Source organism: Rhinoraja longicauda, chromosome 4 (assembly GCF_053455715.1).
Source record: "Rhinoraja longicauda isolate Sanriku21f chromosome 4, sRhiLon1.1, whole genome shotgun sequence".
In the NCBI taxonomy this organism is placed as follows: domain Eukaryota; kingdom Metazoa; phylum Chordata; class Chondrichthyes; order Rajiformes; family Arhynchobatidae; genus Rhinoraja; species Rhinoraja longicauda.
The window spans coordinates 73,020,539-73,034,249 of record NC_135956.1 but is presented as its reverse complement, the minus strand read 5'-3'; the positions used below and the strand labels follow the sequence as shown (position 1 = coordinate 73,034,249).

The 13,711-nt window shown below is 47.0% G+C and overlaps 1 protein-coding gene across 1 annotated transcript in view; it reads left to right on the top strand.

Annotated features, from left to right (window-relative positions):
• The window catches only part of cdh7a (cadherin 7a), a 150,574-nt gene that overhangs the window by 120,461 nt on the left and 16,402 nt on the right, over positions 1–13,711 (top strand). Inside the window, exon 9 of the mRNA XM_078398053.1 lies at positions 5,179–5,300. Within this exon, the coding sequence (XP_078254179.1) occupies positions 5,179–5,300 (122 nt within the window). The remainder of the gene's footprint in view (positions 1–5,178; positions 5,301–13,711) is intronic.

The following is a 13,711-nucleotide window of genomic DNA, read 5'->3' as shown; positions in this document are numbered from 1 at the left end:
TGCAGATGCCGTTTTATACTGAAGATAGACACAAAATGCTGCAGTGACTCAGTGGATCAGGCAACATCTCTGGAGAAAAAGGATAGGTGACATTTCGGGTTAGGACCCTTCTTCAGACTGAAAGTGGGTTGAAGTTCTTGAGTTTAGAAGAATGAGAAGTAATGAGAAGGTCGGCATCGGTAGAATTGCTGTCTAACAGTGCCAGAGACCCGGGTTCGATCCTGACATCGGGTGCTGTCTGTATGGAGTTTGTATGTTCTCCCTGTGACAGCGTGGGTTTTCTCCAGGTGCTTCGGTTTCCTCCCACATTCTAAAGATGTGCAGTTTTGTTGGTTAGCACAAGGTGCTGGGGTAACTCAGCGGGTCAGACAGCATCTCTGGAGAAAAAGGATAGGTGACATTTTGGATCGGGACCCTTCTTTAGACTCTGAGTCTGAAGAAGGGTTCCAGCATGTCTCACCTGCCCACGTTTGACCCACATCCCTCTAAACCTGTCTTATCCATGGATGGCACCATGTGCATGGTGGGCAGCACAATGACACAGCGCTAGAGTTGCTGCCTTACAGTGCTAGAAACCCAGGTTTGATCCTGACTACAGGTGCTGGCTGTATGGAATTTGTACGTTATCCCTGTGACCATGTGGGTTTCCTCACACACTCCAAAGACGTACAAGTTTGTAGGCTAATTGGCTTGGTAAAATTGTTAGGATGATGTTAGTGCGCAGGGATCGCTGGTCGGCGCAGACTCAGTGAGCCAAAGGATCTGTTTCCACGCTGCATCTCTAACAATGAAACAAAAAAACCTTACAGAATCATAGAGTCATGCAGCACGGAAGGAGGTCCTTTGACCCAACCCGCCATGCTGGCTCATTTACAGACGAAACACACAAAATGCTGGTGTAACTCAGCGGGCCAGGCATCATCTCTGGAGAAAATGGATTGGTGAAGTTTCGGGTTGGGGCCTCAGACTGATTGTAGTGGGGGGGGGGGGGGGGGGGGGTGGGGTTGGAGCCTGGCAACAAAAAAAGACCCTGGACAAAACACCTCCCCCATGACTCCTCCATTGACAATCCTTTCCCACCCAAACCACCCCCTCCCAGGTACCTTCCTCCTGCGATGGCAGGAGATGCAATACCTAAATTGTGTCTAATGTGTGTAGGATAGTGCTAGTCTACGGGGTGATCGCTGGTCGGTGAGGACTCGGTGGGCTGTCGGGCTTGATTTCACGCTGTATCTCTGAAGCCTAAGGTCTGAGGTCCTTCGGCCCAACTTGTCCATACCAACCAAGATGCCCCATCGACACTAGTCCCACCTGCCCGCGTTTGCCCCACATCCCTCTAAATCTTTCCTATCCATGTACCCATCCAAGTATCTTTTAAAAGCCGTAACTTCCCACGGTTTTCCAGCAGATGGGCTGAGAAATATTCTCACTCAACCCAAGACAGAGTGGACTAGTTACAGGCCCAGTAACTGCACAGTTCAATCACGAGGAATAGCTTCAAGGGAAAATGTAAATCACAGCTAACGTACATCTTTTTTAAATTAATTGATTTGGATTAAATTGTTCACTTAAAAGTACTTAAATACAGTTAATTGTTTTTAAATGTTTTCAAGTGTCTTAATTATTTTTTAAAATATTTATTTATTTAATTTTTAATCATGTTTAAATTTTTAATAGCGTGATTAATTTTTAATAGCTTTATGTTATCTTTGAGTACATGTGAATGTCAGAGACTTTCAGGGACAGATGTATAGAGAGATATTTTAACTGGGGGCTCAGTTTAGTCAGTGTCTCTGGCGCTGGGACTAAGCCATCTGTCAAAGGATCTCGGGGGGGGGGGGGGTTGGGGGTGGGATGGGGTTGGGGGTGGGTGGGGGGTAGGGGAACTTGGGGGGTGGGGGGAGAGGGGAGAATGTGCTAATTATACTGGGAAGAGAATCAGTCAGTAGTCAGTTTTGCTGAGTGGACAGGGCCAAGTAAGTGCAGTGCAGTGGTGCAGTGGTAGAGTTGCTGCCTTACAGCGCCAGAGACCCGGGTTCCATCCTAACCTCGGGCGTTGTCTGCACGGAGTTTGTACACTCTCCCTGTAACTGTGCGGGTTTCCTCCGGATGCTCCGGTTACCTTCAACATCTCAAAGACTTGCAGGCTTGTAGATTCATTGGCCTATTGTCTAGTTCAGTTTAGTTTGGAGATACAGCATTGAAACAGTCCCTTTGCCCCACCGAGTCCACGCTAACCAGCGGTCACCACACACTAGCACTATCCTACACACTAGGAACGTGTTACAATCTTTACGTAAGCCAATGCCATGCTGCCACGGGGAGAATGTACAAACTCCCTACAGACAGCACCCGTAGTCAGGATCAAAGATACTAGAGGAACAAGATGGACCAAATCGCCTATACTGAAGTGTAGTACGCAAAGGAGCATCACGTTCGCCATTTTAGTAGGCAAAACCCGCCATTCGTTATGCCTCTCGCAGTTTAATCAGTGATTTGGGGAACAGTATGTGTGATGATACCATAAAAATGCAGAATATATCTCATATATCAATTCACAGATTTTTGTTATTTTGCATTTTAAATGTTTCTGCAAGTTTCTGCCTACTAAAATGGCGCAATGACATACTACGGTTTTTAGGGTCGAGTGGTCTATCTTACTCCTCTAGTATCTTTGGTCAGGATCCAACCTGGGTCTCTGGAGTTGTAAGGCAGCAACTCTACCTCTGCGCCACCGTGCTGCCCCATTGTGTCCCTAGTGTGTTGGATTGAACGATTGCTGGTCGGCGCGGACTTGGTGGACCGAAGGGCCGGTTTCCACGCTGTATCGCTAAAGTAAACTAAAGGACAGAGAACAAGCTGGACAGCGCCCGCCTATGTTCAAGTGTTGTTCAACGTGGCTATAATGCAACTTTAAATTTCAGATAAATAAACACAATATACTGGAGTAACTCAGCGGGTCAGGCACCATCTCTGGAGAACAGGTATGTAGGTTAATTGGCTGGGTAAATGTAAAAATTGTCCCTAGTGGGTGTAGGATAGTGTTAATGTGCGGGGATCGCTGGGCGGCACGGACTTGGAGGGCCGAAAAGGCCTGTTTCCGGCTGTATATATATGATATGATATGATATGATAACATGGATAGATGACATTTCAGACTCTGAAGTCAGAGGAAGGGTCCCAACTTTAAAACATCACCTATCCATGTCGTCCAGAGATGTTGCCTGTCCCGCTGAGTTACTCCAGCACTTAGTATTGCTATTGTAAACCAGCATCTGCAGTTCCTTGTGTATTGAAATTTCAACAGTATTTTGATTCAAACTTAAATTGCTTTGCCTGGAATGTAGGAGTTTGAGGGGAGACCTGATAGAAGTATATAAAATTATGAGAAGCACTGATGGGGTAGACACTCAGAACCTTTTTTCCAGGGTGGAGTTATCAAAGATTAGAGGGCATGGCTTTAGGATGAGAGGGGCAAAATTTAAAGATGCATGGGGCAAGTTTTTTTTTACACAGAGGATGGTGCTGTCAGGAGTGGTGGTGAAGTCAGATACGACAATGGTATTTAAGAGGCTTTTAAAAAAATCACATGGAAGTGCAGAGAATAGAGGGATGGGGATCATGTCGAGGCAGATGAGATCAGTTTAATTAGGCATCATGTTTGACACAAACATTGTGGGCCAAATGGCCCGTTCCTGTGCTGTAGTGTTTTATGTTCTAACTAGACCAGGTGGACCCGTTGGGCCCAAACCTCTCCTGCATTGCTGCAGCACCCTCTCCTCCCCCCTCCATCCATCCTCCCCCTCCCCCCTCCTCCCCCCTCCCCCCTTCCCCTCCCCTCCGCTCCCCCTTTCTCCTCTTCCCCTCCCCTCCACTCCATCCCCCTCAACCCCGCTTATCCTCCCCCCTAACCCCTCCCTCCCTCCCTCCCCCCCTCCCTCCCTAGGAGATAGATTTAAACTTTAAAATGTGAATAACTTAAAAAATATAGCACCGATTTCAATGAAACGTCTTCCATTAGCACCAAAGGGACGATGGTGAGTAAGGCGGGCCTAAAATTGTCGCGCCATCGTGTAACGTTTTGGCTGTAGTTCAGGAACAAACAAACAAACAAGAGTTTTAGTATTTAGATGGTGTTTAAGAGGCTTTCTGAACGGTACATGCAAATGCAGGCAACTGAGGGATGTGGAACATGACCAGGCAGAGGAGATTAGCTTAACCTGGCATCCTTTTACGACACGGATATTGTGGGTCGAAGGACCCGTTCCTGTGCTGTACTGTTCTCTCTGTTCTATGTTCCAATGGTGTTTAAGAGGCACATGGAAATGGAAGGAATTGAGGTATACGGATCACGTGCACGCAGAGGAGATTAGTTTAACTTGACATCCTGTTCAGCATGGATACTGTGAGCCGAAGGGCCTGTTCCTGTGCTGTGCGGTTCTGTGTTCTATTTTGCTAACAAATCAATAAAGAAAATAATCTGATCATGCATCTTAATGGAAGTTCATATCTGATTGCAAAGGAACAACCAAGTTTGTATGGTGCACCGTTTGAAGGGGAACCTGTGCGTGGTGGTGTTCGCATCCGTCAAGGCCCTTGTCCTTTGGTGTTGGTAATGATATTGGTCTATTATTGCCACGTGTACCGAAGTACAGTGAAAAGCTTTTCTTTGTGTGCTATCCAATTAAATCAGAAAATACTATACTTGAATACAATAGTCACGGAGTCATACAGAGTGGAAACAGGCCCTTCAGCCCTACTTGCCCACACCGATCTATACTAGTCCCACCTTCCTGCATTTGGCCCATATCCCTCTAAACCAGTCCTATCCATGTACCTGTCTAAATGTTTCTTAAATGTTGCGATAGTACCTGCCTCAACTACCTCCTCCGGCAGCTCGTTCCAGGCACCCACCACTCTTCGCTTGAAAAAGTTTCGGTTCAGTTTCCTATTAAATCTTTCCCCCTCACCTTAAATCTATTTCCTCTGGTTCTCGATTCCCCATACTCTGGGCGAGAGACTCTTGCGTCTACCCGATCTATTCCGCTCATGATTTTGTACAGGAAGATATTCTGCAAGCTGTGATAGAAATGCAAGACTTGCCTTTTGATTAGAAAATGAAAACAGTATAATTGCATCCATTAATCTTGCCTTGGCTTTGTTTTGCCCTTTTTACAGAGAATCCTGCACAAGTTGGAAGGGGATCTGTTCTCATTAGCTTGGTGGACGTCAATGACAATGTCCCTGAATTTCCAATGGAGTACGAAACATTTGTTTGTGAAAACACCAACCATGGCAAGGTAAGAAACCTCCCCTGGAAGTTACGTCGTGTTCTTAGGCCAGGAATAGCTCAATAGTTCAATGTTGCCTTTATTGTCACATGCGCTAAGTGCAAACACACAATGAAATTATTTTTCTTACAAACAGTTCAGTAGAGTATTGCCATCCCCAATTAGGCATTGTTCAGAAATAGTTTTGTTTTAGTTGAGTTTAGTTTAGAGATACAGCGTGGAAGCAGGCCCTTCAGCCCATCAAGTCCACACCGACTATCGATCACCCATTCGCACAGGTTCTATGTTGTCCCACTTTCTCAACCACTCCCTCCACACTGGGGGCAATTTACAGAGGGCCAATTAACCTACAAACCCGCACATCTTTGTGATGCGGGAGGAAACCGGAGCACCCAGAATGAAACCCACGCGGTCACAGGGAGAACGTGCAAACTCCACGCAGTCAACACCCGAGGTCAGGATCGAACGCAGGTCTCTGGCATTGTGAGGCAGCAGCTCTACCAGCTGCACCACCTTGCTGCCCTTGATGTTTCGATTATCTTTAAAAATTAATATTTAAATGGCCCCTGGTGTAGCGGAATGTTTGCGAGTCAACAGGCCCGATCACATTGATAGATGGGACACTCTTTTGAACCCGGGTGGAGGGGGGGTGGGGGGGGAGGGGGGAAGGCAGGGGAAATGGGGCCCACACTGGCTATCAAAGCCGTTATGTGAGAACAGCTGGCAGCCTCCACTGGGACAGGTCAAGAGTCAAGAGTCAAGAGTCAAGAGTATGCTAATGTTATATGTCCCAATAGAACAATGACATTATTACCTGCAACAGAATATGTAAATAAGGTACACAGTAAACTACATAATAAACAAGAAAAAAGTTCAGTCTGTGTGTATATACATATACATACGCACATATACACACATACACACACACGCACACACGCACACACATACACATATACACACATACACACACACACACACATACACGCACACGCACACACATACACATATACACACACACACACACACATACACACGTGCATGCACACACACATAAACACATGCACACACATATACACGTTCACGCACACACACACACACACACACACATATATATATATATACATATATATATATATGTATATACATATATATATAATGAAGAAGGGTCTCGACCCGAAACGTCACCCATTCCTTCTCTCCCGAGATGCTGCCTGACCTGCTGAGTTACTCCAGCATTTTGTGAATATATATAAATACACACGTACACATATTTACACATAAAAACAAACAATAATAATGCAAAAAGACAAAATCAAACCCCCCAAGTCCATGTAGTTCAGAGCTTATTGGAGGTTGTAGTGTTTAATGGTTGTAGGGAACAAGCTGTTCCTGAACCTGGACGTTACAGTTTTCAGGTTCCAATACCTTGTTCCCGAGGGCAGGGGTGAAATTAGTGCATGGCCAGGGTGGTTTGGGTCTGTGAGATGCTGGCTGCTATTTTGAAACGGCGACCTCTGGAAGTCCCTTCAATGGAGGGGAGGTCAGAACCTGTGTTGGACTGGGCAGTGTTCACCACTTTTTGCAGTCTTCATCGCTCCTGGGCGTTGGAGTTGCTGAAGCAGGCCGTGATGCACTGGTCGGGGCCATGGTGAGGTGTTGGGAGATGGTGAGTGAAGGCCCCGGTGGGAAAGAGCAGACCCGGCAGCCAGCTGAAACAGTGAGCTTGGTCGGCAACAGAGCTGGAGTGAAGTCAGGTAGAGGAGGAATTATCTCCACGGAGTCCTCATGTCTCGTGGCCCTGCACTTTTTGTCAGCTCCTTTCCGCCTGTGTTGATTGGCAGGGGCTGGTGCTTGGAGAATTAGAGATTGCCTTGGAGCTAAAACAACATTGGGAATAATCAAAACCAGCCAAAATGGTAGGAAACGTTCAGTGAACCAAAATAAAAGAGAGAGAGTGGGGTGGGCGTGGTGGGTAAAGTGAGAGGGAAAGGGGGAGAGAGAGGGGGAGAGAGAGGGGGAGAGGAAGGGGGGAGAGAGAGAGAGAGGGGGAGAGAGAGGGAGAGAGAGAGAGATGGAGAGAGAGGGGGGGAGAGAGAGAGGGGAGAGAAAGAGGGGAGGAGAGAGAGGGGAGGAGAGAGGGAAGGAGAGAGAGAGGGGGAGAGAGAGGGGGGAGAGAGGGGGGAGAGAGAGGGGGGGAGAGAGAGGGGGAGAGAGAGGGAGAGAGAGATGGAGAGAGAGAGGGGGAGAGAGAGGGGGGAGATAGAGAGGGGAGAGAGAGAGGGGAGGAGAGAGAGGGAGGAGAGAGAGAGGAGGATAGAGAGAGGGGAGGGGAGAGAGGGTGGGGGGTATCACATTGTTTAAAAAAACCTTTTGACAGGTACACGGATAGGACAGGTTTAGAGGTACATTGGCCAAACACATTGCAAATTGGTCGGCGTGGGCAGGTTGGGCTGAAGAGCCTTTTTCCACGCTGCATGACTGTATGAATCTAATGACTGTATAACAATGATTCTACCGTCTGTGCCACTGTGTCACCCACTGTGCATCTTTGTCACGGGGCTAAATGAGAAGGGACGCACTAAAGTCACACAATCCTCCAAAACGTGGGGAAATGGCTGACTTAAACCATGCAGACGCCGTGCAGAGTGTTGGAAAAACGCTGCAGATTTCAATCCTTCCCCCTGAATGACTATTAGCTCCTTTCTGGCTGCACAAAATCACAAAGAGGTATCATTAGATTAAATCACAGGCTTCTGCGGGCATGATAATAGCAATTTAAATTAAGAAATATTGGTTTGCAGCAAATTAAAAATTGACTTGCCAAGTGAAAGGTGGACTTAAAGTTCTAAAAGAAAACAGCGAGCATTTCTCTGCTATGATTGCAATTAGAATAAAAGGAATCAGGAATACGGATCATGTAAGACCATTCAAAATTAGTTATCATGACAGTTCCATTATACACTGGGCAAATCCATTATATAGCAATTCTCCACACGCAGAAATGAAGATAAATATAATAAGCTTAATTTAATATTCCCCGGGTGATAGAAGTAGGACCTGCATTAACAACATGCCTTTAGTGACCTCTCTCCCCTTTCACAGTCAAATTAACGTTGATGGGAAGTGAGAACATTGTTCAAATGTAGGAAACACAGTAGTTCTTTTAGTTAAATCAGTACCGTCTAGTTTTGTTTGGTTTACTTTAGAGATACAGCGTGAAAACAGGCCATTTGGCCCATCGAGTCCGCACCGACCAGCAATCCCCGCACATTAACACTATCCTACACGTGAGGGACAATTTACAATTTTTCACCCGGCCAATTAGCCCACAAAAATTGTTCGTCTTCGGAATGTGGGAGAAACCTGAGCATCCAGAGAAAACCCACCCAGGTCACGGGGAGAATGTACAAACTCCGTACAGACAGCTCCCGTGGTCAGGATCGAACCGGGTTCAGTGGTGCTACAAGGCAGCAACTCTATCACTGCGCCACTGTGACGCCCAACACAGGGAACAGTTTGCACCAAAATCCTTCATAGTTTCTTTCAAGGCCTGAACGTACTCTGTTATAGAGCCATAGAGTTGTACAGCACGGAAACAGGCCCTTCGGCCCAACTCGTCCATGCCGTTCAAGGTGCCCCACCTAAGCTAGTCCCATTTGCTCGCATTCGGCCCTTTCAACCCTTCCTATCCACGTAACTGTCCAAGACAGCTGCGCCGGTGAAAGCATTTTATCAGGATGCATAAAAGCACGGTTTGGGAACAGCTCCATCCACGACCACAAGAAATTGCAGAGTGTTGTGGACGCAGCCCAGACCATCACACATATCCAACCTCCCTTCTATAGACTCCATTTACACTTCACGCTGCCCAGACAAGGCCACCAGCAAATGATCAAGGATGAGCCGCACCCAGCCACTCCCTCCTCTCCCATCAGGCAAGATGTACAGAAGTCTGAAAACTCACACCTCCAGAGTCAGGGACAGTTTCTTCCCAGCTGTTATCAGACAACTGAACCATCCTAGCAACAACTAGGGAGCAGTCTTGAGCTACCATCTCCCTCGTTAGAGACCCTCGGACTATCTTTGGTAGACACAAAATGCTGGAGTAACTCAGCGGGTCAGGCAGCATCTCAGGAGAGAAGGAATGGGTGACGTTTCGGGTCGAGACCCTTCTTCAGACTGATGCCAGGGGAGGGGGCGGGACAAAGATAGGATGTAGCAGGAGACAGGAAGACTAGTGGGAGAACTGGGAAGGGGGAGGGGAAAGAGAGGGACAGAGGAACTATCTGAAGTTAGAGAAGTCAATGTGTATACCACTGGGGTGTAAACTACCCAAGTGAAATATGAGATGCTGGTCCTCCAATTTGCGCTGGGCCTCACTATGACAATGGAGGAGGCCCTTGACAGAAAGGTCAGACTGGGAGTGGGAGGGGGAGTTGAAGTGCTGAGCCACTAGGAGATCAGGTTGGTTAGGGTGGACTGAGCGAAGGTGTTGTACGAAACGATCGCCGAGCATGCGTTTGGTCTCGCCGATGTAGAGAAGTTGACATCTGGAACAGCGGATACAGTAGATGAGGTTGGAGGAGGTGCAGGTGAACCTTTGCCTCACCTGGAACTATCTTTAATCGGACTTTACTGGACTTTTTCTTGCACTAAACATTATTCCCTTCATCATGTGTCTGCACACTGTGAATGGCTCGATTGTAATCATGTATTGTCTTTCTGGTTACTGGTTAACATGCAACAAAAGCTTTTCACTGTATTCAGTACATTTGACGACAAACTAAACTAAACTAAACTGAGCTAAAATATAAGTGTATTTTATCTGTTCTAAACAGAGCCTTAGCTTTTCAAAAAATCCACACTAAACCAAATCCCCTCATTCTTGCACCTCCTGAGGTGACTGAGGAAATTCAACAATTGTCCATTTGGCTCTTAATAACTTCTACCGATGCACCGCAGAAAGCATTCTGTCAGGTTGTGTCACAGCTTGGCTTGGGAACAGCTCTGCCCAAAACCACAAGAAATTGCAGAGAGTCGTGGATGTAGCCCAGTCCATCACACGCAGACCAGACTCCCAACCGTTAACTCCATCTACACTTCACGTTGCCTGAGACAATCTGCCAATAACATCGAACTTTTCCCACCCCAGTTATTCCATCTTCTTCCCGATCCCATCTGGCAGAAGGTACAGAAACCTGAAAGTGCGCACCACCAGACTCAGGAACAGCTTCTTCACCTCACCGAGTTCACTGCGCGGCACGGTGGCGCAGCGGTAGAGTTGCTGCCTTACAGCGAATACAGCGCCGGAGACTCAGGTTCGATCCTGACTACGGGAGCTGTACTGTACGGAGTTTGTACGTTCTCCCCATGACCTGCGTGGGTTTTCTCCGAGATCTTCGGTTTCCTCCCACACTCCAAAGACGTACAGGTTTGTAGGTTAATTGGTTGGGCAAATGTAAATTTAAAAAAAAAAATTGTCCCTAGTGGGTGTAGGATAGTACGGGGATCGTTGGGCGGCGTGGACCCGGTGGGCCGAGGGGCCTGTTTCTGCGCTGTATCTCTAAATCTAAATCTAAATCGAGCTTCTGAATGGTCCTTCCAGAGGCTAGGGTTCTGTCCGATTCACCTCTACACTGTGTGTATTGCAGACATTGGACTTTGTTTATGGAATTGATGCATTACAAAACTTAGAACTAAATTCTGCACTTTGTATCTTTCCCTATTGCGCTTGAGTTTGGCTCAATTGTATTTACGTAAAGTATTGTCTGATATAATTGGATGGTGCGTAAACAAATCTTTTCACTGTACCTCAGTACAAGTGACAATAATAAGCCTAAACCTAAAGCCCTCTGAAGCCTCCACTGTTCTCCTGGGACAGTTACCCAGAATAGGACACATTGCTTCAACAGTGGACCGAAACTTGAGTTTCATGAGGTTGTAGCCAAGCAGTCAAAAAATGAAAAGGAATTCTGAAGGCTCAGACTCAATGTGGTGCAGCGGGAGTGTGGCTGCTTTACATCGCCAGGCACGATCCTGACAACGGGTGCTGTCTGTAAAGAGTCTGTACATTGTCCGCGTGGGTTTTCTTTAAATGCTGCATGTTTCCTCCCACCTCGAGTCTGTATCCACACTGTATCTCATAAAGTCATGCAGTCATAGAGTCATACAGCGTGGAAACAGGCCCTGCGGCCCAACTTGCCCGCTCCTACCAACAAGCCCTATCTACACGAGTCCCTACTGCCTGCATTGGGCCCATATCCCTATTGCTATTGAGGGCGTGCAGCGTAGGTTTACTAGGTTAATTCCCGGAATGGCGGGACTATCATATGTTGAAAGACTGGAGCGACTAGGCTTGCATACACTGGAATTTAGAAGGATGAGAGGAGATCTTATCAAAACGAATAAGATTATTAAGGGGTTGGACACGTTAGAGGCAGGAAACCTGTTCCCAATGTTGGGGGAGTCCAGAACAAGGGGCCACAGTTTAAGAATAAGGGGTAGGCCATTTAGAACTGAGATGAGGAAAAGCTTTTTCAGTCAGAGAGTTGTGAATCTGTGGAATTCTCTGCCTCAGAAGGCAGTGGAGGCCAATTCTCTAAATGCATTCAAGAGAGAGCTGGATACTCTTAAGGATAGCGGAGTCAGGGGGTATGGGGAGAAGGCAGGAACGGGGTACTGATTGAGAATGATCAGCCATGATCACATTGAATGGCGGTGCTGGCTCGAAGGGCCGAATGGCCTCCTCCTGCACCTGTTGTCTATTGTCTATCCCTCTAAACCCTTTAAATAGGTTTAGACCCTATCTATGTACCCGTCTAAATGTTTCTTAAACGTTGTGATGGTACTTGCCTCAACTACCTCCTCTGGCAGCTCTTTCTATGTACCTACCACCTCTTATGTAAAAACATTGCCCCTCAGGTCCCCCCCACTCCCCCCCCCCCTCACCTTAAACCTATGTCTTCTGGATCTCGATTCCCCTACTCTGGGTAAGAGATTGTATTTACCCTATTTATTCCTGGTTAACTAATCCAAATTGTTGCATTAGTGGGACACTGCTTGGTCAAAGGATTTTTTGCAGATCAGTGGGTTAGTTTTGTTGAAGAATTACACGTTTGTAATTGATGGACCCATGGAATCATGTTGACTCCCGAATATAAAACACTGCAGTGTTCTACCTGCAGAGCGGTAGAAATATAATTGATCTCAGTGGGGATAACTAAGATTTTCAGCTGCTTAAACCAAATAATTTTGGTTTACAAATTCAAAGCCGCTGATGTTTCTGAATAAATAAGTAGCCTCAAGCACAAGGCCAAACTAATCTAAACAAAACCTTCCCTGTCCAAACGTCTTTTAAAAACATTCTATTTGATAGACAATAGACAATAGACAATAGACAATAGGTGCAGGAGTAGGCCATTCAGCCCTTCGAGCCAGCACCGCCATTCAATGCGATCATGGCTGATCACTCTCAATCAGTACCCCGTTCCTGCCTTCTCCCCATACCTCCTCACTCCGCTATCCTTAAGAGCTCTATCCAGCTCTCTCTTGAAAGCATCCAACGAACTGGCCTCCACTGCCTTCTGAGGCAGAGAATTCCACACCTTCACCACTCTCTGACTGAAAAAGTTCTTCCTCATCTCCGTTCTAAATGGCCTACCCCTTATTCTTAAACTGTGGCCCCTTGTTCTGGACTCCCCCAACATTGGGAACATGTTTCCTGCCTCTAATGTGTCCAATCCCCTAATTATCTTATATGTTTCAATAAGATCCCCCCTCATCCTTCTAAATTCCAGTGTATACAAGCCCAATCGCTCCAGCCTTTCAACATACGACAGTCCCGCCATTCCGGGAATTAACCTAGTGAACCTACGCTGCACGCCCTCCATAGCAAGAATATCCTTCCTCAAATTTGGAGACCAAAACTGCACACAGTACTCCAGGTGCGGTCTCACCAGGGCCCGGTACAACTGTAGAAGGACCTCTTTGCTCCTATACTCAACTCCTCTTGTTACGAAGGCCAAGAAGTGAACAAACAGAATGAAGCTAAGTCAAAGATGGCAAGAGCGGTGAGAAGGATGGAGAAGGACAGAGTGGTGGAAGGAGAACTGTGGGGTCTTAACAGGAGCCTTCTGGTGAGAAGCACCGGGGGTCTTACCATCCGCACCCTCCACGTCGGCAGCGGGAGGCACAAAGGCTGAAGGTGGCCGGGCTTGGAGAGGGATGACGGTACGCTGGACAATCTGGACGGAGGCCTTGGCTGCAACGGGCCTTTATGGCCAGCTGCAGCTGGGACTATGAAAATGGTGCCAAAACCTGGCCACTCTTGTATATGGTCTCAGTGGGCTGTCTCTATACATTCTATACTTAACCGGGGACAGTGCGAATGTATGGCAATAATCTTACTGATCTGTGCGCAA